General features: G+C 48.5%; 1 protein-coding gene across 5 annotated transcripts in view; it reads right to left on the bottom strand.

Moving 5' to 3' along the window:
* Positions 1–25004, bottom strand: part of RETREG1 (reticulophagy regulator 1) — a 122406-nt gene that overhangs the window by 7184 nt on the left and 90218 nt on the right. For all 5 annotated transcript variants that reach the window (XM_077896396.1, XM_077896397.1, XM_077896398.1 and 2 more), the window contains 5 exons: positions 8271–8397; positions 5660–5744; positions 3466–3603; positions 2600–2664; positions 2244–2370 (listed from right to left, as the gene is read on the bottom strand). In XM_077896396.1, coding sequence (XP_077752522.1) covers positions 2244–2370; positions 2600–2664; positions 3466–3603; positions 5660–5744; positions 8271–8397 — 542 coding nt within the window. The remainder of the gene's footprint in view (positions 1–2243; positions 2371–2599; positions 2665–3465; positions 3604–5659; positions 5745–8270; positions 8398–25004) is intronic.

Here is a 25004-nt window from a genome sequence, read left to right as displayed (position 1 = left end):
AGTCTGTTTCTTGGTCTCCCTCTCTCTTTCTTCCCCTTTGCTCATTTTTTTTTTTGCTTCTTAAATTCCACAGATGGATGAAATCATATGGTAATCAGCATAATACTTTCTAGCTTCATCCACATCATTGCAAATGGCAAGATTTCATTCTTTTCATGCCTGAGTAATATTCCAGTGTGTGTGTGTGTGTGTGTGTGTGTGTGTGTGTGTGTGTGTATATATAAACCTATATATAATAGGTTTAAATGTTCATTGTAAACAAAACTTTCATCCTGGCCCAGGGAGGGTATTAGCTGGAAGCCAGTGTGGATATGTATGATCAAAAAGTTTAAAAATATTTCAGTTGGAGGTTTTCATGGGTTCTGGTATAACAAACGGTATTATCCTGTCTCAGCATTTTCCTCCATGGAGGGCAATGTCTTAGCATCTGTAACCTATGTTTGTTTAATGCAAGGAATTAAAAGAAAATATTCACTGAGTGGGGCACTTGATGGGATGAGCACTGGGTGTTATTCTATATGTTGGCAAATTGAACACCAATAAAAAATAAATTCATAAAAAAATGTTAGAAACTACCACTGTTCTCTAAAAAAGTAACTTGTTTTAGATATATTTTGCACGTGCATAAAATGCTTTGCCTGTCATAAAAAAAAAAGAAAGAAAATATTGCTCCTTCTGTTCCACATTCAACTTAAGAGCTCATAGAAGCACTTGGCTTCCTATAAATATCGCTGAAAATAACTATGCCCCGTTTACCAGATTTGTGTCCAGAATACATACAGGAACACTTTAAGATTTGGGACATTTAAAGGCAATGACAGGTTAGCAGGCAGACTGATTTCATTGTTATTCACTTTCCATAGAAAATCTTTCAGTACAACAGTTAACTCTTTAAAACAGTGACTTGAACTCTTCAATTTAATTAATACTTTCTAAGTGGGTTGGATTATTGATGCCCCTTTTGTTGTCTAAGTCTGAGATAGGATGCTTACGAACAAAGGGCTTATTATCCTTATCCTGATAATGTAGGGCTTGTACAGTTTGAGTGCTTTTTTTTTTAAAGTAGGCTCTAAGCCCAATGTGGGGCTTGAACTCACAACCCCATGATCAGGAGTCACATGCTCTGCCAACTGAGCCACTAGGTTGCTCCGTGAATGTTCTAATACATTTTAAAGGTGAGGACACAGGTCCACAGAAATTATGTCACCTGTTCAAGGCCATACAATTAGCTAAGGACAAAAGCAAGACTACACTTGGGTGTCCCAATCTCCAAGCCTGTTTTATTTCAAACATTGTACAGCCTCCCTCCTTCCTCTAGAAGAACGTATGTCCTTGCTTGTAAAAACACACATAAAACAATTCATAATCTTCCATTATAAGCTCATATTTTCAGTATATGGCTAAAATGACTTGAAATAATCCAATGAGACTAGCAAAAGTTGTTACTACACAAGATTGCTATTTCAAATTATGTTTATCCTAATTATTAAAAAAATAAATCTTTTTTAAAAGCCAACTTTGAAGAAAAACATGAGTGGAGTTAGCTTTGGATTTGGGGAACCTGTCCTCCACACTTCAATCCTCTTTAACGAGGACTAGCCCTGGATATATGGGATGAGTGCCTCTCTTTCCCCCATCCCGTCCACCGTTGCCATGAACAATAGACATTTGCCACCAGACACTTCAGACATTGTTTTCACTGTCAGCTACTTATTTGTTTTCCAAGTAAAGGCAGATTTGGATATGGACTGCCTTACATCTTTTTCTCATACTTTTAAAAAAGTAATAGCCTTTCAGATATGATTCATCTACCATAAAATTTGCCCTTTATCATTCAGTGGTTTTTAATATATTTACTATATTCACAAAGCTTTGGGGCAACCATCGCCACTACCTACTTCCAGAACATTCTCATCATTACAAAAAACCCACGCTCATTACCACTCACCATTCGTCTTCCCCCAAGCCCCTAGCAGCCACTAACCTACCCTCCGTCCCACGTGGATTTGCCTATTCCACGTGTTCATATAAATGGACTTATACAGTATGTGGACTTGTGTTTGGCTTCCTTCACTTAGCACAGTGTTTTCAAGGTTCATCCGGGTCATGGCATGTATCAGTACTTTGTTTTTAGAGCCAAGTGGTATTCCGCGGCATGGATATACCAGATTTTGTTGCTCCATTCAGCAGCTGACGTGTACTCCTAAGAACACAAATAAGAGTAAGCGGGAAGGTGAGCATACCATCAGAAGTGTCTGTCTGTGGAGTGTATCCTTCCGAAAGGTTGAAGGTCCCATTGTCAGTCCAGGAGACCTCGGATACGTCTGTGTCCGACACAGACAGCTCTTTGGCGGCAACTGTGAGGCTGATCTGTGGTGAGACGGAGAGAGCAGAGGCACATTTGAAACTTCTAACAGAAATCCTTTGCAGGCTCCATATAAATGCCCCCAAAACTGTTTTTTTTTTTTTTTTTGAAACTGTTCAATCACCTTCGAGAAGCAGGAGGAGTCCATTAGGAAAAATCACTCAGCTTTAGGACATGAAAGTAAGTTTATAGTCAAACCACACAGGAACGAATTGAAAACGAAACAAAAAATACCTTAGGACAAAGAGCTGAAAGGTCTAATTCACTGTCATCTTTGTGACTTTTTTCTTTATCTGCTTCTGTTGAGAAAAAAATGTAGAGGCTTTCAGTTTCCTGGCCAGCTTAGACACAGTGTGTTTTATCCATTATACTGTGATATCCTGACCTCACATTCCTCACACTGTCCAGTGCTTCCATTTAACTAAATGCCACACATATCTGCAAACGTTTGATTTCCAAGGGAAATGGTCCATATCACTGATTCTAGTAGCGTGGGCCCGGAACCAGCAGCATCAGCACCGCTGATAGGAACTTTTTAGAAACGCAAATTCTCAGGTCCTACCCCCTACCCTACACCAACTGAATCAGAAACTCTGGGGCCCAGAATTCTATGCCTTAATAATCCCTCCAGGCCATTCTGATCTTGCTATAGTGTGAGAATCTATAAGGTCATAGGCCAAGTTAAATACTGAAAAATGATCACTTTGGCTTGTCCTCTGTTTCCTTTTCCTTCCCCTGTTCTCTTAATCCCCTCTTATGTGGCTCCCACACTCTTAGCCTCGTGTTTTTTTTTTTTTTTGCAATAGTCCACCCCAAAATAAAACAAGTGAGACAAAGAAAATCATAGATATCAAGTATAAAATTATTGAATCCTTTTCTCCTTCCCCCGACAATTTGGATTAAAAAGTCAATTTCTTATATGTTTGAGAAAAGCATAAAATCCTAAATAGGCAAAGGCTACATTACTTTCAGGGGATTAGTGTCTATATATGTAATAAAAGCCTAAAATCACCTTGAGATATATTCAAGGTGATTTCATAATAAAGAGCCAGCTGACGTCTCCTTCCACGCGTGGAATTTAAAATTCAAACTTTACCTACCAGATCTCTTACGTTTCTTCTGATTAATATATTCTCCAATTCCAAAGTCTAGCTTCAGCAGAACTGACTTGATTTTGCTGTATATTTTTTGTCCGATATCATTACACTTAAACAGTGGACATAAAAATGCACACAGCACTGCAAAAATAAGAAGGGAGGAGTGTGGGTAAGAGGACCTTCCTTTCAAAAGGCTGCCTCTGAGTATTTCACAAAAAATATTTCCGTTCCCTTACTGACAAATACAAGTTCTTTCTTAGAGAGGTGCCTCTGTGAAATAAGTTCCTAATTTCTATTCTTCCTCCTGTAGCTAGAGCACTGCTTCCAGTCATTGTTTTTAAAGACCTGCCACCAAATCAACTTTCTCCCTTTCATGCTTTCCCGTCAACACTCACACAAAGATTACACACTTGCTTGACAACAGTCCTGGGTTAAAATCCGCACTCTACTTGTTTGTCGAATAAGCCTCTTCACTAGAGGAAAGTTATTCTCTCTTAGCCTCTCACCAGGAATATTGGGATGATCCTATGATCTCCGGGGTTTCGTGAGGAATAAATGAGGCGAATGCAAACCCTGTGAATAATGCCTGGCCTGTGCCGGCCTCTCCCTGGCTCTCTCCTCCTTTACTTCCCCAACAAGGCAGATCAAGGGCTGATACTCTACGTGAGTTCCACCTGGGAGAATGGGTTTTCACTTTGATCACCCGCCACGGGAGCTAGGCATCGGGAATAGTAAAGTGAAGACCGACAGAGCGAATGCTTGTATTCCCTACTGTTTACTCCTTTGGTGTTGTTAGAAAAGGTGCCCATTTGCTTTTTAAATAGGAGCTGCAAACTCAAATATCACTAGAAACCAAGGAAGAATAGGTACATTTTAAAAGCTGGTGTTCAGAAACACAGGGAAATGGGAGCCTTAGTTGAGTCTCATCCCATCCTCAGGGTGGCAGCAGCAGACCAGGTTTTTCAGGAGAAGCTGGCCCGCTGTACTTTTTTGAATGGCACTTTGGAGCTGTATTTGACATACAATAAACTGCACACATTTAAAGTATTACAATTTCATAAGTTTTGACATGTGCAAAGAACTAAGAAACCATTACCACAATGAAGGTAGTGAACATAGCCCTCACCCCCGAGAGGTTCCCCATCTTCCCATTCATCTCTCTCTTGCCTTCCCCTGCCCCGACCCACCTCATCCCTAGGCAACCATGGGTGTGCTTTGCCATTGGTTCAAGAGGAGTCTGAATTATGTATAGATGGAATCATACGCTCTATACTCTTCTTTACCTGGCTTTTCCCACTCGATCTAATTATTTGGAGATTGATCCGGATTGTTGCATACGCCAATTCTTTAGTGCTGAGCAGTCACTGTATGGATGGATATACTAGAGTTTGTTTCCTGGTACATTTATGGGTGCACATATGGATTGTGTTCTGGGTTTGGCTACTGCAGATAAAGGTGCTGTGAACATTTGCATGCAAGTGTTTGTGTAGATGCATACTTTCATTTCTCTTGGGTAAATAGATACTAGCCATGGGATAGGCGGGTCATAGATCGTTTTTTTTTTTTTTTTTTTTTTTTTTTTTATTGGTGTTCAATTTACTAACATACAGAATAACACCCAGTGCCCGTCACCCATTCACTCCCACCCCCCGCCCTCCTCCCCTTCTACCTAGATCGTTTTTAAGAAACTGCCCAACTGTTATCCAAAGTGTTTACACCATTCTACCTACCTACCTACCAACGGTATGTGGGAATTTCCAGTTGCCCTGTATCCTTGCTAATACTTGATATGGTCCGTATTTCTTAATTTTAGCCATCCTGGTGGGAGTGCAGTGACATCACATTATAGTTTTAATTATTTTTTGAGCCACAGAACACACACGAGGGCAAAAGTATTAGTGTGTTTGTGGGGGTGGGAAGTATAGCTTACTTATAGTTCTCCTGCCGTAATTTAAAATCAAATCAAAACACTTATAACCAACCCACCCTGCCTTTTGGCAGCTGTTCTTCCAACTTGAAAATACAAACATGTCTCTAGGAAAAGGAGAAACTTTGTACAGCAGGAAATTAAAGGATGACCAATGTGTTTTATAACCAAGAACTCATCCCTCCTCTTCCAAACTACGGAAGGTCCTGTGGACCATTAAGCAATACCATATGCATCACATAAATTAGCCAAATGTTCTACTATACTTACACAGCAGATAGCTGAGTATAACTCCAGGAATGTAACTTCCCAAGATTGTAAAAAATGTGCACACACTGCAGACCAGGAGACAAAACTAGAAATAATAGAAACAACATGTGACAGTTACAACCCCAAGACATTTTTGAGCACAGGATACACAAGTTTTGTCTATATGTGATCTATCACATTATGGTAAATGTTTTTCAAACAGTGTTCTTTTGTACTTGGTCCTAATGGCTGCTGTGTTCAGCTGGCCTCGGCCCACTTTAACACTTAATGAAAAATCATTTTAAGGTTCCAGAAGCTAATTTCTGGCACAGAGAACATCTCCCATTAATCATGCCTGTGGCTGTATGACTGCCAGATGCAAGAGAACTGAAGCGTCATATGTCCCCGAAACTTCTTTTACTCAGGATCAGTTGCTGAAAATAATGCAGTCTGGTAAATAACCTGCAAGTTCAAAGTACTTCTATAAACCCATCAAGATTCATAAACACAGCAAAGCAAAAATCTGAGGCATTTGTATGAATATAACAGCAATCTGCATAGCTGATAAGCTGCTAGGATGAATCCACTGGCCATTACTATCCTCCTTCCTAACCACATCCATCCCTCAAATTGACCCCACTTCTAGGTCACTTAGAAAGCAACTGGAAATGACATGAAATTCCCAAAGTGAAATGTGCATATTTTCCTACTGCCAGTTGTAACCAAAAAAAAAAAAAAAAAAAAAAAATCTTGGTTGTTTCAACAAATTTAAACATCATGACAAAAAAATCTCCCATAAAGCCTTCACTTGTTTTCCACACCCCAGTCTTAAACTATCCTTCTTCTTTTGATTTATCTTTATATGATGGTATTAAATCGGCAAGTAAAGAGAATTCCTTATTCCTTAAGGGAATTTCAAAAAGACATATGAAAAAAGAATATATAACTCTGATCAGTAACTGATTAACACCATCAGATTAACTTTGGTTTCCCATTCTTTGGCACAGGATTAATAAGTTAACTGATCAAAAGGAGAACAGATGAACTTATGGAACAAAGTTAAGAGCTGTTTCTGAAAAAGCAGAGGCCCTTGACGAATATGCAATTCTAATAGCAAAATGGAAGAGGAAAGACCATAAGCATTGAAAGAATAAGTCTAGGAAAGCATTACAACGTCCAGAATTCAGTTTCACAAAGAGATTTCCATACTATCCACTAAATTTGTAACATCATCACCTTAAGCCAGTCGACCTGGAGTACATTAATGCAATCCAATGCAGAAGTTTTAAATTCAGAATCTCCTAAAAATGTGTTTTGATCATTTCAGTAAAATAGGCATCAAAAATGCAACTCTCCCTCTCCACCATATGGATATCTGGTCTAAGAATTAACTTCAGTGATTTTTTAAAAAAAATCCATACATATGCAACGTCGCCCCTTTAATAATGCTCAAAATGTGCCCAAGCATAGTTTTATTTTTCAATACTACTGAAGTTAAGAGACACATGTACATGGTACAACCAGAGGGATTTTAAATGTCGATATTCCTAGGCTCTTCCTTCCAACTGCAGGCGGAGGTTCAAGAATCTTGAACCCAACAATACTGGAAGGGGAAGCGTCCGTTGCTGGCTCTGCCCTTAAACCCATGTTCTCACGATCACAGCTGTAGCTGCCTCTGCACACCAAGTCCTCCAAGGATGTGCACCGTGCAATCCCTCCCAAACCACATTTGATCCTTCTCCTCAGGGGTTTTCATTTTAACTGGGAAAACACTCGTTCCATTTATATAAAGACTGTGAGCATCTTTGCCAAAGGTTTTCTTTCTTAAATAAATCATATAGGAATCTCTACTTTCTAGACTGAAAGACTCCATTATCTCCAAAGGCACCCTCAGAAGGACTCTGTCTCCTCTCCCTTCGACTGCAGAACCGGCCTAAACGATATAAACTGAAATTCTTTTTTCTATTGGATTATAATTGACATACATTGTTATAGGAGTTTCGGGTGTACCCCACAGCAGCCTGACATTTACACACATTATGGATGATGACAAATCTAGTTCCCATCTGTCATCTCTGTACTTACTACGATACTATGGATGACATTCCCTAAGTTGGACCTTACATCCCAATGACTTATTTATTTTTTTAAACTGAAGTACAGTTGACCTATCACATGACTTTCAGGTGTATGACATAACGGTGACTTCCATGACTGGAAGCTTGTACTTCTTAACCCCTGTTGCCAGTTTTGCCCATTTCTCTGCCCCTCTTCTCTCTGGCAACCACCAGTTTGCTCTCTACATTTACATGTCTGTTTTTAAACTGAAATTCTTAGTAATTTTTTCTCCTAAGTCTGGCTGATAAGACCAATCACCATTTTTGTTAATGAGTTAGATAAACATGTATAAAACAGAAGACAACTTTAAAAAAGAAGTTTGAGGATTTTCTAATGCTAACACACTCATATTTCTGAATTTTGCTAATATCAGCTTTTATGGCAAGTGTTCCTAGTATTTTATATCTAGTATTGGAGAACTCTTATAAGCTGATAAACTAGATTAACTCATTGGTTTCCAATTTATTGCACGTTCTAAAGCACACACAGTAATCCTCCATGCTGGAAAACTTGCCTTGCCCGGGCTCTGCTGTTTAAAAAGAGACATTTCTTGAAGAAATAGGCTGAAATTCATCCATGATTCTGCAATACAGTGGCTGAACCTGGGTCTTTCATCTGGTTTGGAATTGACAACTTCCCAGCTAAAGAGACAAAAAGAAAACAAGAAATTTTAGCTGCCTTTTATGATTCATTCAACATTCGTTGTTTCAGCAAATATTTATTGAGCACCTGCTACTGGTCACGCTCTCTGGAAAAGCCCTGAGAATTGAACAAGCCAGGTATCTGCCCAATGAAGCTCATATGCCAAGAGAAGAGATTCAAGCTAAACAATTTCTTACACAAATCCCCCATTACAACGAGGGTGAAGTATAGGGTGGGGGCTTTGAGAGATCTCTGAAGAAGCCCCTTTTATGATGAACTCTGGATTAGCAGCAGTCTATCACAGGGCTTGAAAGAGTTCCACATAGAACAATGTACAACATGTGCAGAGGGCCTGGGGCCAGAAGGAGCTACCGGCGCTACTGAATCGAGCCCCACATGTGGCTCCACAGGGACAGAGTCGGCCAGAAGAGGAAGGCTGCATAAAGCCTGGAAGGTAGGATGGGACCTAATCATAGGGGCCTGGGGGCACTTGTTAGGAACGTTGGAAACCTCAAGGATAGGGAAGCCACAGTGCTTTTAGAGGAATCTCGGCGCCGATCTTCTAATCGTCATCATCATCAACAGCAATGCTTCTCAATATACATTATGGTCCATTAGCTCAATAGAAAACTATTTGTTAAACTCAACAGGGTCTCAAAGTTCCTCGTATTTTTCTAATGGATCCTCTCCCAACCGTCATCATAGAATGCACTGAATGTGATACGTGGGTCAGGCATGTGCTCTGGGCCCCTGCCCTCATTTTCCCACAGGAACCTCAGTAAGCTAAAACCAGTAACAGCCTCTCCAGGAAGAAGACATGCAGACACAGGGCATTCCCTAAAATCACCATCACAGCAAGTTCAGCCCACTCTTGCAATACTAACTCATCACCAGAATATACCAGTTGAAACAAGCTCTGTCAAGGGCCCTCAAATCCATTCATTTCATAGATAAGTGGTATGTGGAAGGCACTGCCATAGAGCTAAGGATAAGGCAATAAATGAACGTTGCCAGTACAAGACAAAGATTATTAGTGAACTGTCAGCTCACATTAGTGAGCTGCAACTGCAAGGGAATCAGAGCGAGATGATCTCTGGATTCAAATCCAGTAGTCCTAAAACAAATCAAAGCTACCTTGACCCCTAGATGCTCAACTCCCCAGAGACTATGTACACGTGGTTCGAATTTTTTTTTTTTTAAGATTTAACTATAACTTAAAATTATATTTAAAAAGGAAATTTAATGAAGTAATCTACAAATTTCAATTGATTTATTTGAGAGAGCGTGGGGGTGGGGAGAGAGAGAACGCAGGCCGACTCCACACTGAGCAGAGCGCCCGTCGTGGGGCTCAATCCCATGACTCTAAGATCACAACACGGGCCGAACCAAGTCAGATGCTTAACCGACTCTGCCACCCAGGCGCCCCTATTTCTTTCTAATATACTTTGAACACTAAGGCAATTTGTAGATTAGATAATTAAATACCCTTTTTAAATACAATTTTAAGTTACATTTAAGTGAATCCAATAGCATTAAAAAAGGGAAAAAACAACAATTTCATGTTCCTTCCTCTTTATTCTATCAGAGTCAAATGCTCTCGCCGAGTCACTGGCCTACCAGTTCTCCAGGTAGATGCAATCCCATGAGGTAGACACTTGTGAATGAGTATCCTAAGAAATGAACTTTTGGGGACGCTTAGCTGTCGGACAGTGGTTTATGTACCCATGAACTCTACCCCTCTCTTGAATCGCTGAGCAAGCCAGTTTCCATTGGCGACCAAATTTAGCACTAGCTTTTGCCTACCTTATGAACGACTGCAGACCTACCAGAGGAAACACTAAGTGCATGGATAGAAGCCACTCTCTGTAACAAAATCTCGCCAGTATGTCTGCTTAATGGGAAAAGATTTTGTACAGGAGGCTGAAAACCGCAGGGGAGCAAAGGAAATAATACGATCATTAAAGTGTAGCCTTTAAAAAAATGTATTTATTTGAGAGAAAGAGCGTGCGCATAAGTGGGGAGAGGGGCAGAGGGAGAAGGAGAAGCGGGTTCCCTGCTGAGCAGGGCGCCCCACATGCAGCTCGATCCCAGGACCCTGAGAGCATGACCTGAGCCGAAGGCAGACACTTCACTAACGGAGCCACCCGGGAGCCCTGTGGCCTCCTTCCTGAGGACTTATTGCAAATTGACTAGGCTAGGCCACTGTTCATTTACTGGGGCCATACAGTGGACATAAATACGGACTTTAATGTCTGCTCTCTCTGCATATTTAATAGTATATTTAAGGATTTGGTTGAACAGTCTGGCAAATGCAATTCTAACAAATCAATGAAAAACTTCCTATGGAATGCTTTATCATTCTCTCAACGATTCAAATGGAATGAATGAACATTTCGTATTTTGAAACAAATTTAGGAGTATTTTCAAGAGGACAATGAACAGATAAAGTGAGTTGTGTCCAGGCCATGAAAGATGAAATGGCAGGGGAAATGAATGAACTCCGTGACTGTATGTGACCCTCAGAATCAAAATACTGAAAGACAAAGATCACAGAGTACGGACACTAGGACTTCATTTACACGAAGCTCAAAGTCATGCTAAGCCGACAAACTGTTTAGGCAAGGAAATGATTTCAAAAAAAGCAACATCAACAAACCAACCACCACCACCAAGCTCCAGGACAGGGGTGGGGTGGGGGTATGTAGGGAATGTGACCAGCGAGGCCTATGGGAGCCTCCTGAGTCCTGGTCACGTTCTAGCTCTTTTTTTTTTTTTTTTTTTTTTTTTTAATTTTTTTTTTTTTTTAACTTTTTAAATTTATTTATGATAGTCACAGAGAGAGAGAGAGAGGCAGAGACACAGGCAGAGGGAGAAGCAGGCTCCATGCACCGGGAGCCCGACGTGGGATTCGATCCCGGGTCTCCAGGATCGTGCCCCGGGCCAAAGGCAGGCGCCAAACCGCTGCGCCACCCAGGGATCCCTCTAGCTCTTGACTTAGATGACGGACACGTGCAAACCGACTTACTACTGTTCTTAAAGCTACACACGGATACGCACATATGGCCTTTATTTAAACATCTGAGGGCTGCCTCAGTAGCTCGGGTGGTTGAGCGTCTGCTTTCGGCTCAATCAGGATTCCAGGGTCCTGGGATTCAGCCCCGCTTGGGGCTCCCTGCTCAGCAGGGAGTCCACTTCTCCTTCTGCCCCTCCCCACACATTCTCTCAGCCTCTCTCGAATTAATAAAATCTTTTTTAAAAATCAATTAAATAAAAAATAAAAATTCCTGGGACGCCTGGGTGGCTCAGCAGTTGAACATCTGCCCATGGCATGGCCCCGGGGTCCTGGGATCGAGTCTCACATTGGGCTCTCCTCATGGAGCCTGCTTCTCCCTCTGCCTGTGTCTCTGCCTCTCTCTCTCTGTGTCTCATGAATGAATAAATTTTTAGTTTAAAAAAATAAAAATAAAAATTTGTTATGATACATGTATGATCATGCTTTTCATTTAATAAATAACATTCTCAATGAGTCTATCTCACTTCACGTTCTATATACAAATGTTAAGTTTTTTGCCTCAGTTTATTTGTGAAGCAAACAGTATTTCTGAGAGCTAAACCATGAAACACAGTTTTTAAAATAAGTTATACCATATAGAGATGCTGAAACCTTGTCCTAATACTACCTTTAGGATTCCTGTCTCAGAACTTATACATATTTGTATACATACTTCACTATTCTAGTAAGTAAATGCCCTAAAATCAGCAAGGAGCCTAGTCTAATACTAAATCATCTAAAATTGCCTAAATTATAACGTCATGGTGAAGTCTTCATACAATTTAAGGTGCTTAATACATATCACAATGAATTAACCAAAACGTTTGTTTTACATTGAAGGACCACCTATTTTCATAGTGGGATTAAGTGGCTATGAAGAAACCTCAGTATCTATCCATCCTTATTCATTTATTCAATAAAAAGTCATCAAGTTCCCCCTTTGTGTCTCATATTATACCCAGTGTGTTTACTGTTGTTATTTCAAACCAGCACAAACTGAATACCTGTAGCACAGTCCCTCTCTGTCTACAGACACCACCACTTGGTGGGAAGAAGAAACAAGAGGATATTCACCTTGTGAATATTTCCCATGTCATACAAGGACGTTCTTATTTATACTAAATTCCTCCCCTTCAGAAGAAGCCTTATGTGACAGTATCTTAGGACAATAACTTCTATGGTTACTTATACTAACACCATAACCTTAAGTAATTCTAATTGATATTTGAATTATTGTCGCAACTACAAACAGAAACGAGGAATCCATTGTGAAGAACATGAAAATATCTAACCAAATGAGATTTGGAAAGAATAGCAAATGTTTAAAAAGAATAGTAAATGTTTTTGAGAAAAAAATGCATACATTGTGCTAAATAAATTTAGTGGAAATATGAAGAAGTCTGAGTCTAAAGCAAAGCAGAGAGCCCACTCTACACCTCTTTAAATGAAACGTGGATCCAGGGCATCTGGGTGGTGTAGTTGGTTAAGCATCAAATTCTTGGTTTCAGCTCAGGTGGTGAACTCAGGGTCGGGAGTTCGAGCCCCGTGTTGAGCGTCTCACTCGGAGTGAGTCTGCCTGAGATTCTCTCTCTCCCTCCTCCCCCCCATGCTCTTGCATGTGCTCGCCTCTCTCTAAAATAAATAAATAAATCTTAAAAATCAAAAATCAAAACACGAAACAGAAGAGTCACTCTCTGGGAGCTTCATGATCATTTTAACCTGTCCAGCGAGTTAATTCTGAGTCCCCCTAGAACATACAGCTCTCCAGTCTTCCACTGTATACAGTCTACCATTACAGAGTCACGCAGCATACATAACTGAATAGTATCTAATACAGTTGTGGACTTTGGAATAAAATACGACATTTGATACCAACTTTTCAGTCTTATTTTGTAGATGAAGAAAGTGAAACCCAAGTTTGTTCATAGACCTGAGGCCAAGACTCCTGGTTTCCAGTCATCCTGTTGTCTAACACACATGCCCTCTTCAAAGAATGGATAAATCCAATGAGCTCCTTTGATGAGACTTTAGATAATTTATGAAAAGAAAGAACGCTCCATGTTCCTTCTCCTTTCCAGAGCCGGGAGCAGTGAGGTGTGACTGACCAACACCAACGTGGCATCATGAGGACCCACCCTTCCCAGGAAAAAAGGCTGCGCCCACAGCATCTGAATACTCGGCGCAAACTAAGGTCTGCCTCGTGGCTGGCTGAGGTTTTAGCACAGGTGACGTGCACACAGCCACGGCGCTGCTCGCTGGGGGCCTCTCGGCCTTCCTGGAGGGCCCGTCTGGAGAACGCATAACCAGAGACGGGATCCCTGTGAACACCGCACGATGCTGGGGAAACCGGCCTTTCTCACGGCGTGTGGCGTCCTCCCAGCATCGCTGGCGCGGATCAGCACGCACCGTGAGGCCCAACTCATAGAAGAGGAGGCTTACGGGACGTCTGAGTGTAAGTCTTCTACGATGGAAGCTCGTCCGACGGCGAAAATCCCCGACGGCTTCAGTGTAATGTTCCAGGGTTCATGTCCTTCCTCTTCAGTCTCAGAGAGAACGTGCGTTTTCCGGGGAGGTTCTGTGGTCCCTCGTCCCCACCCTACCCCGCACCCGGCTTTGCTCCAGCTTTGTCTGTCCCTCGCCCTCACGAAGGAGGGAGCCTCGGTGCACTCCAGCCACAGGTAAGGGCCAGTTAAGAGTCGCTCCCTCACGACCCACCCAGGTTATCACCGCCTTCTCACACTCCTGGTGAAGGCAGTTCAAGCTCACGACTCCCGGCCCCTCCCCCCCGGCTCTCCGAAGGGCTCCCCCCGGGATTGCACACGTGCGGTGCTTTCGAGAAAAAGCCACCAGAACTAAGGCCTTGCAGATCCCATTCAGTTACCATCTTCTTCTTAACAAAAGCTAAGGGACAGACTTTTAGCAAGGGACCCTCTGCATGGTCAGGGTCAGCAGTTATTCCCTTGTCAGGAGCTGCAGAAGGTGAGGTTTCACCTGCCGGTGACAGTCGGAGGGGAATAAAAATGAGGAAGATGGTTCCTCAGACAAGCAGCCTCACTTTATCACAGAAGGGAGCCGAGGCTTCCACGTGGGCTTGGAAACCAACCTCCCTCCTTCCTGCGTCCTTACCCGTTAGAATACCATTAAGTGCACACATTGGTGACCTGGCCAAACCAGCCCGTTGGGCCGTTCCCGAATCGAGTGTGTGTGAACCCCCCACCCAGTGCTCGAACTGCAGCCTTCTGGGCCTCACCCCACAGACTCCGACAGGGGAGGCCGGCGGGAAGGCCCAGCACCCGGCCCTTTCAGTGACGGTCCCAAGTGACTGGGAGGCAGGTGTTTCTTACCCAGAGAGTCACTGCAAGGAGTCACCTGGGAGAAGCCGCTAGAGCTCCTGACTCAAAAACAGAGACAAGAGGTGAACCGGCGTCAGGGAAGATGATACATCAGGGATTCATCTGCCCTCCATCGGAAACAACAAGATGGGAAGGAACGGAGTGGGGGAGGGAGAGGGGGGACAGAGAGAGGAAGACTGAAAGAACGAACACATGAACGCAGACGAATACACAGAACAACGATTTTCAAGATCCTGGGCCAGGAAGGATGTTTACCCGGGCAGATGGAGCGTCGGTGGGCCCGTCGTCTGCGGTGTGCAGGCCGCAGCCCAGGGAGGGCAGCTCGCTGCACCAGGGCCCGCCTGGGCTGGGGCACAGAACTCAAGGTCCCAACCGAAGCTACGGCAGCTGGAGACGCAGGGGAGCGTGCGGGAGCCGAGCCTGCAGAGAGAAGCCGGCCTGGAGCTGGGGACCCGTCCCGTCGAGGCCACAGCGCACCGGCCTCCACCCGGGGCCAGGACCGAGGCCAGGACCAAGCCATCCGAGGGACCCCGAGGTTGAAAACGACGCCCGGTGTCACCAGCAGGGAGCCTGCCTCTCTCTCTGTGTCTCTCAGAAATAAGTACATAACATCCTAAGAAAACTATTGTGTACCTTCTCTCTTTGCAAAACATATCAATAAAAAATGTCTGAATTTTATATTGAAAGTCCAATTTGTCTCTGTCCAGTTCAGCGGCCACAGAGATGAAGTGTGAAGGCAGCGAGCTTCAGAAGGCAGCACACGGTATGCTCCGCAGGGGGTTCTGGAAGACTGGAAATGTGACCCTCCCGTGCTCTTTAAAAATAGATGGTGATTCAGTAAGAGCTCGTGCTAGCAGCCGGCCTCGTCCCTCTCGCCCAGAGTCTTTGAGCACCAGGAAATATGATGCGGGATAAATGAATCTTGGCAGAGCGCTAGTAGCCTCTCTGTACCGCGGCCCTCCCGTTCACGTCCATAAACCGGCACCGAGTAGAGAATGTGCTTCAGGCACCGGGCTCCCGGGCAGGGGCGCGTGGTGGGGGGGAGAGGGGCTCCCGGGGCAGGGGTGGGTGGGGGTGGGGCAGCTCCCAGGGCAGGGGCGCAGGAGGGCTCCCGGGGCAAGGGTGCACAGGGGGCTCTTGGGGCAGGGGCACACGGAGGGGCTCCCGGGGCAAGGGCTCCGGGGCAGGGGCTCAGGGGGGCTCCCGGGGCGGGGACACGCAGTGCAGCGGCAGGGAGGCTGTGGAAGCCACAGGTGCCCCCCCACCGCGGGTGTAAACCTCCCACAGGGCAGCTCGGGTTCCAGGGGAGGGGATCGCGAGTGAGGCAGGCGGCCTGGCACCCTCTGTGCCCCGGCTGCTCCACGCGGTGCCAACCAGGCCCGGCTCGCAGCCCTGCGCCTGTGCACCTGCCCCGTCAGCGCCGCACCTGCCAGGCAGGGACCGAGCCACCTCCGGGTCACCCAAGGGAAGGCGGGGTGGCGGGAGCCGCCGCTGGCAGCCTCGGCACCTCCTCAGTCTCTTGGGGCTGCCACCGCCAACTACTGAGTTCAGGCCTGTAGGGCCGCCGACCCACTAGACTCCTAGAGGCGTTGGCGGGAGGCTCGGTGCTGGGCGCTCAGGAGCGCGACCCGGGAGCAGGGGCTCGGAGTCCGTGCAGCGGGAAGAGCCTTCAAGGCTGAAACATCTGAGGGGCTTAGTGGTTATTTAGGGGCACCTGCAGGATTCTTGTTGACTTATCCAAGTGTTTCTGGACGTCGCAAATCAGCGATAATCACCATGTATTCCCTCAGACATATAAACATCTGCAAAATAACAGATAAAAAGCCCTAAACAGGGACATCTGGGGGGGCTCAGTGGTTGAGTGACCTTTGGCTCACGGCATGACCCCCAGGGTCCCGGGATCCAGTCCCGCATCGGGCTCCCTGCATGGAGCCTGCTTCTCCCTCTGCCTGTGTCTCTGCCTGTCTCTCATGAATAAATACATAAAATCTTAAAAAAAAAAAGTCCTAAAAATTTGGAGACCAACTTTCATATATATGGAATAGCTCCAACTTTCTTCCTTGCAAATGGAGAGTTGAACTGCCTTCATAATTAGGCAATTATGATAAATAGGTCCCATTAATTCCAAGAAACATTCTAAACTGAAAATCAGTATTTTGAGTAAAATTCCTTCTGGCAAGACTTAGGACCCAATGTTTGACTTCTCCATGGGGATCCCTTCCTGCGCCATCCTGGTGTCTGCGGACATGCGCCCGTGGGACGTGTAGTTCTCAGCGTTCTCAGTCTCGTGCCAACTTTTCTTTTTTTTTCTTTTTAAAGATTTTACTTATTCATGAGATACACAGAGGCAGAGACAGAAGCAGAGGGAGTAGTTGGCTCAATGCAGAGAGGCCATATGCGGGACTCGAACCCTGGGACCACAGGATCACGCCCTGAGCCGAAGGCAGATGCCCAACCGCTGAGCCACCCAGGCGTCCCTCGTGCCAACTTTTCAACAGTCGACCCTGCGGCCCGGGCACGAAGCACTCGAGTCCCACGAGCAGCGTGGAACAAGCACCCACTAGCGACAGGCGGGAGGTGAGTCGCCTTCCAGCCCTGACCACAAAGATCGCTGCCGTCCTGACCCCCAACGGAAGAAGGGCCTGGTCTTTTCATCCCTATGGGACGGAGGCCGGCTGGAAGTCCAGAAGCGTTCCTCGGGGGAACCGGAAATTGTGACTAGCAGGCAAGTTTGAGGATTCGGAGGTCGGCCCTCCTGTGGCGGCGACGACACCCACAGACCCCACCCAGAAGCACAGAGGCCGCAGTCTAGACTACACGTCCCCCCGTGCCCTTCGGCTCTGGCCCAGGCACAGGACACCGACGTCCCTGTGACAACCCAGAGCTTCCTTCCTGCACGCGACCATGGTCACCCGCAGCGCGGCCCCTGATTCTGTGCCCGGGCGCGGGGCCTGAATCCGCACACACAGGCCGAACCCCCGAATGACCAGGTTCCCGCCGGCCGCTCCCACCATGAGGCCCAGGAAAACCCACCTGCCGGGAGGGTCCGTGCCGGCCCCGCGGCCCAGCGCACACCCCGCCACGTGGCAACCCCCAGGGGCGTCACTGGGACGCTCCCTCAAGCGTGGGCCGCTGGCTACAGGCCACACGCCCGCCCCAGGCCGCTAACAGGCCGCACCACCGCCACGCTCACGGACGAGCTGGCCCCCGGTGACATCAGGGCCTCAGGCGGGGAACAGGCCCTTAGCAAGCGGATCATCCTCTGCAGCTGTGGGAAAAGCAAGCTCGCCACGACGTCTGAACGGTTGCTGCACCTGCCATCCGCTCCCCCCAAAGCAGGTTCCGATGAGAAGCTACGGGTGAGCAGCGCGGGCCGCACAGTCCATCCGCACGGCGCAGGGCCCGGGCAGCAGGTGTGCAGGGCCCAACCAGGGCGAGGCTGGGCCGCCCGGCGCGCAGTCGGCTAGGCGTGGGACTCGAGGTCAGCTCAGGTCCTGATCGCGGGGTCCTGGGATCAAGCCCTGCACGGGCTCCCTGCTCATGGGGCGGTCTGCTGCTCCCCCCACCCGCCTCTTTCCCCACTTGTGCTCTCTCTAAATCCTTAAGAAAAGAAATAAAGAGGGCGGTGGAGGTCACCTTCCTGACGTGCTGCAGGATCTGGAAAGAACATCTGTGAAGCAAAGGGATGTGCAAGAGAAGGTGGAGGTGGCTCTGGTGCATGAGCCGCGTCATCGCCTAGGGGTGGGGGGGCAGGGGCTGACAGCAGGCAGTGAGGACAAGCCCCAAAGAGGCCACCTCTCCTACCCATAGCTTCTCTAGGAAAACACAAGCATAAAACCTGTCTGAGGGCAGCCCGGGTGGCTCAGTGGTGGGACACCTGCCTTCAGCCCAGGGCCTAATCCTGGGGACCTGGGATCGAGTCCCACACTGGGCTCCCTGCGTGGAGCCTGCTTCTCCCTCTGCCTGTGTCTCTGCCTCTCTCCCTCTGTGTCTCTCATGAATAAATAAATAAGATCTTTAAAAAAAAAAAAACAAACCTGTCCAGTTCGAGAGGGTTCGCACAGGCACGCACATCCCCGTGTCTTCATGTGCGGTAACAGCCACAGGAATCCGGCAAACAAACTGCGAAGGAGCTGCCTCTGAATTTCTAGCAAACAGTCCTTGCACAACAGCCTTGTGTATTTTTCTGAATCTTTTAGAAAGATTTAAAGAGTCTCCCCCACCAATCATCACTTAAAGAGCTCCTCCGAGACTTCACTTTCATTCACACTATCGATCTGCTCAGAAACCCTTCTTTTTAAAAATGAGCATTCCTCTCATGACATGCAATTCGGTGCAAATAAATGAGATGTGAACAACCTGGGGGGAACCTCGTGGTGCCGGGGAGATGCCCCCCATGTGCTCCAACCTCCTCCATGTGCACCTGCGACAGGTGCTCCTCTCTGCCCAGAGCCGGAGCTTCGGGCAAGAGAACCGGTGGCATCAGGTGTGGCTACCGGCCACACACGCACACTGGAGATCACCCGCTCGGCCCACATTCCCGCCACTTCCAGGACATCCTCTTCACTGCATCAGACGTCACGGCAAAGTGACGTGTGTGCTCGCAGCCTGCGCACATCCTCCGCGCCCCTTACACGTCTCACTCCGGGTCACTGCTGACTGGATTTGCACCACTGATCATGATTCCATGTCCTTTTTTATCATTATTCCATTTTTTGCTTGCACTTGATAACGTAGGTTTGTGAGGCAGACTTGCTAAGAACCTTTGGCGGGACGGAGAGCTCTTCGAGCAAGCTCAATCACTTACCGTTCCTACGGGAGAACTTTCCAGAACCACAGGGACAGAACGACTGTGAAACAGCATGCACCTGGGCCTGCACATTCCAGGGTTGTCTCCACCCAGCTAAGGAGATCAATTAAGTGGTGCCGGACATTGCATCCCGACCTGCTTGGGAGCTCACAACCTCAGGTGAGAGCCATGAAGGTAATGAGCCCTCAGGGAGTGGCCACAGCCCCGACGGAACCCGTGGAGCCAGACGGCCGTGGAAAATCACCTGTTACCACGAACGACACAAAAACTATTTTGAACCAACCCGCAATGAGAGAGACGCAGACATAGAGGTCGCCTTTAATCACGGCCTGGAAAGACAGTCTGTGCTTTCTCTATTTTCATCAGAACCGAATCTGTGGTGCACATTCTTCTCTTTATTTTCTAGCTCGTGTGACCGCAATGCAGTTTTAAGAAATGGGAAAAAATGGATCCTCAGGAGGTTGGGTTCTACAAAAACGGATTGTTTTTAAAGAAAGATGCATGCCATTGTTCCTCATGTTATAGTCAAGAAAGGCCTTGTACCTTCTGATCTGTATCGAGGTCCAGCCTGGTCGGGTGACCCCTCCACGTATCATAGGCCCAGACACCTCAGACGCTGGGTATACGGTGGGTGCCCGTAAAAACGAAGTTCACTTTGAATAGAAACCCCGGGATCCCTGGGTGGCGCAGCGGTTTAGCGCCTGCCTTTGGCCCAGGGCGTGATCCTGGAGACCTGGGATCAAATCCCACGTCGGGCTCCCCGTGCATGGAGCCTGCTTCTCCCTCTGCCTGTGTCTCTGCCTCTCTCTCTCTGTGTCTCTCATGAATAAATAAGTAAAATCTTTAAAAAATAAAAAAATAAAAAATGAATAGAAACCCCGCAAGGCCAGGAGGGAACCAACTCTGAATTCTGGTTGGAGCCAGCTCTTCAGAATCACAAGAGCAGGGCAGCCCGGGGGGCTCAGTGGTTTGGCGCCGCCTTCAGCCCAGGGCATGACTCCGGGGTCCCGGGATCGAGTCCCACGTCGGGCTCCCTGCATGGAGCCTGCTTCTCCCTCTGCCTGGGTCTCTGCCTCTCTCTCTGTCTCTGTCTCTGTGTGTCTCATAAATAAATAAATGAAATTTAAAAAGAAAGAATCACAAGAGCAAATGAAGTTAACATTCTTTTTTTTTTTTTTTAAGGTTTTATTTATTTGAGAGGGAGACAGAGAGGGCATGAGCAGGGGGAGGGGCGGAGGGAGGCACAGACTCTGTGCTGAGCCCCGACGTGGGGCTCATGGCCTGAGCTGAAGGCAGATGGCCAACCGACTGAGCCCCCGCCCGGGTGCCCCTCAAGTCAACATTCTTTTAGTGAATCGTGGCTCAAGAATGGAGGGTTTTCACGTGACGCAGACCAACGGCACAGCGGGCACAGGGGTCCCCAGGAGGGCCGAGCCCTTCACAGAATGAACTCGGGCTGCTCGGGATGTCTTCTGGGCGGTGCCCAGCCTCGACACGGCCGGGGAAACCGGAGGGTCTGTGGACCCTGAGTGCAGTACCACTGGGTGGGATGATCAACACCCTCCGCTCAAGGACTGTGAATTGCAGAAAGCACCCGTCCGTGCACACGTTCACCTGCAAAGCTGACTTCCCAGAACCCAAGTCCTCTACTGCCACTAAACAGGCAGCTTTTACTTTCTCATGTGTGGACCTGAGAGAGGACTCCCCAAAGGTGGCAATATCGCTTAAAACAGCCCTGGTGATACCGACGGGAAAGACACAGCGGCTCTCGGGGACACGTCAGGCACTAGTCGGGGGGCCGGACCTCAGAGGGCGTCCCAGCAAACAGGCCTCCAAGAAGCGGAGAAAGCTGATGACGTCGGCTTCCATTTCTGAGCTGGGCAGGGTACGTGACGGGCTTATGGCCTTGCAACGGAGGAACTTAAAGCCACAGGAGGAGCTCTGCCCTTCCTGCACAAGGGACGCTCGGACGCCCTGCCGCCTGCCCTCCGGAGGTCTGTCAGCTGGGCCTGTGAGCGTGGCTGACACGCTGCGGCTCTCCTTTGCTTTCGCAGAGTCAGTAAAACCCACAACTAGAAGTCCTGTGTCTGGTCCAAGCAGGAACCTACGATTTCATTGAAACGCGTTGCTGGCGATCCCAGAGGTGGGGGTAGGCTGTGAAGGCCCAGTTGCCCAAATCGCAGGGTGCTGTCAACGTCAGCGCCTGACTCCCTGGGACTGCCTCAATCTTCCTTTCCTAGATGGGCATCGTGGGGTCCTAAAGGGCTATCGCACCCCATTCTTATTTATTGCAAACCGTGGTTGCTTTTAAGCTGCTCTTTCGGGATTAGAGGACGTCTTCCTCCCCTTCCCTGGGATGATACAGATGATCTATTAATTCTAGACCATATTAATGAGAAGTTGGCGTGACTATTCTTAGAGTTGGGCTATAACCAGACCCACTGTCTGGTCTGGGGGCTCTCCAGCTCTTGGGGGCGTTCCAGTCAACCCAGTAATTATGAGCCTACCTGTACGTGCTTGGGGAGTCACACAATTGCCAAGTGACTGAGGGCTTGGGACAAAGACTGACGCTCTTGCCTAAGACGTCAGGAGCTTCCTTACACTTCCTTACACACCACCGTGAATTAACCAGGATTTCTAGTTGCATTTACTTCAAGAAGAGCAAGACTTGGACGAATCAAACAACTCACGTACGGGATGGCTCCGATTCTAAATCATCCCCCACCAACATTCTTAGCTGTTTGCCCACTTAAAAAAAAAAAGGCCGTATTAGCATCTCGCCTTCCTTTCTCCAATGCATTCAGCAGTTTTCACAGGCTGCTTCAGGATGTAGGCTCACCTGTCCTATCAAACGTCAAACTGACGGTGGTTTAAACAAGAGCCGCTTCATTTCTGCCGCCTGCACAGCACAGCATAGTGGCCCAGGGCGTGCACAGGATCTCCGTGATGGAGACACCTAAGCTCTTGGTATCTGTTTGCTCAGATGCTCCCAGACCACCCCGTATGTGTGGTCTGAGACGTCTACTGCAGCCCCCGCGTGCCGGCCACGTAGAAGCCACAGGAAGGGGAGAGCGTGTCGGAGGGCCCCCCTCTCCCAGCCGTCGTGCCTACACGAGGCTGGAACCCAGTTCCACGGCCAGGCATAGCTGCAAGAGAGCCTGGGGTGTCCTTACACTCCCTCCAATCCTCACTATCCTCACTTCGGGCCGAGAAGGTGGGTAAAACGTCCTCATTTTCCAGATTACAAGGCCTACACCGCCAAGCGGCAGCTCCAGGATCAAAACCCAGGGTTGGCCGGCGCCAACGCACCGAGCCCCCAAGCCCCTGGCCGGGGCTTAGGTGAAAGCCCGCCCTACTGCTAACAAGAAGCGAAAGCCAAACACACAATTTCTCATCGTGTGACTGGTGAAGCTGGGGTAGGATGTGGGCTGGATTCGGCTGAAGGTAACACAGGGAGGAAGGTTTCCTCCTCCCCTCGAAACACACACACTCCAGAAGAGCATCCGGGTTTCGGCAGAGGCGTCCCGCCCTCGGACCACTCTTGTGGTAATGCTGCCGCGGCCTCCAGCTTAGGTCACCAACGAAACGAAGAAGTCCGGGAGCCATCAGCAGCCTTGAAAGCTTTTACATCTTTCCAAGTTTATCAAAATGAGTAAAGATCTTCGCTGCGATCCTACTGCCATCTTCCCCCGCTTCATGCCCACAACCGCCCCGACCTCCCCAAGCGCGGCACACACACGGATGTGTCGTAACGGTCCTTCCAGAACCTTCCTGACAAGGACTCCCAACCCCTAGCAGAGCTCCAGGCACCATTTCTAGCTCAGAGGACCGACCAGCAGGAGACAATCCAGCCACGCGCCACCGAACCCCAACCCCAGCCTCAGGGACGCAGCGGCTCTGGGTTCTTCCCCCCGTGGTGCCCGAGATGGAATTATCAGCTCCCGCTCTCGTCGCCCGTGCCAAGGTTTGCTGTGTGTCACTCTCCTGAGCACGTCTCCTCTTGCTTCGGCAAGCTCGCAGACCACTCCTCGGGCTCGGGGTTCGTCGACGTGTGCGTTCCCCGTACGACGGAGCCCACATCTCAAAGCCTCCCTGGGCACAAATGAATGTGCCTCTCAAGGGAAGTTTCCAGACTATCTTACGATGGAGGACCTGTGAATATGTACGATTCGTGTTCAGCTGAATCGCTTTGGAAGGAAAGTTATCCGGGTGGGAGAGCACGAACGGGAGGAGGGGTGGCGGAGGGAGAGGGAGAAGCAGACTCCCCGTCGAGCAGGGGGCCTGGTGGGAGACTCGATCCCAGGACCCGGGATCATGACCTGGGCTGAGGCAGACGCTTAGCTGACTGAGCCACCCGGCGCCCCGATGGTAGGCATAACCTGAAGGTGCTCCATTGATAGGTGGGTTCATTTAAAAAAAAAAATTAAAGCATTCGCCTGCAGTCCAAGCAAAGCAGCACGATGACAGGTCACGTCCTGAGTCACAGAGCGGCTCTGCTTACAGCTACCCCGGAGGCCACATCACACGGGTAATTACTGTGTGACGCTCCCCGGGCTTCACCACACGCGGGCGGGTGCCCAGCTCCCGAGCACCCGTCTCTTCCCTTGAGGCGCAGCAGCCGGTTAGCAGGGGACTTGCGGGGGCTGCAACCTTTCCCTCTCCCCCCACCAGGCATCCCAACACAGTCCCTCCCTCCGAGGCAGCAGTTCACAGTCGGCCAAGCCCCCCCCTGCATGCTGCCACAGCCACAGAGCACGGTCCTCAGCCGCGCTTGGAGGCCTTAGCCCCGTGGGTGATGATCGTCACGCCCAGGGCAGGCCAACGCGGCAAAGACGCGGCTGGGGTAGAGAAGAGAGCCTGGCCTGGCTTGGAGGCTCACGCGGCCTCCTTCCAAGGCCGTGCGTGCATCTGCGCCCCGCCCCAGGGCACTGGCTGTCCCCCCCCCCCCCCCCCGACCGCTGCTCACGTGCACCTCCTTGGGGTCGGCGTCCACCCCGCTGTTTCCCAACTTCCGCCCCAGAGCGCTCCGTGAGCGGGAGCACCGCCGCGTGTGGATCCTGGTTGAAAGAGAAGCCTGCTGCAGAAATCGCGGGTTTTCACAGCGACCTTCTTCAAGCACTGCCGGCTGGTGCCCACCTCCGCAGGCCCGAAGCTGAGGCACCGCGCTTCCTCGGGCCGGGCTGCGCGGAACCGGCCTCCTCGGGGAATGACCAGCTCTTTGTCCCCCGTCTGAGTTACCAGCAACGTGGATGGAGCTCGTGATCTCCTCTTTCTTCAGACACGTGCTGGACATGCGTGCGGCAGGGGCGACTCTCGGTGACAGCCGTGTCTCGCTCCGGTCCACAGAGGCCTCGCGGCACTTGGGAGGGTCCGCGGAAGGGGCGGCCGACT

The sequence above is a fragment of the Canis aureus genome, chromosome 4 (genome assembly GCF_053574225.1).
Source record: "Canis aureus isolate CA01 chromosome 4, VMU_Caureus_v.1.0, whole genome shotgun sequence".
Classification (NCBI taxonomy): domain Eukaryota; kingdom Metazoa; phylum Chordata; class Mammalia; order Carnivora; family Canidae; genus Canis; species Canis aureus.
This window is presented reverse-complemented; position numbering and strand designations above follow the sequence as displayed.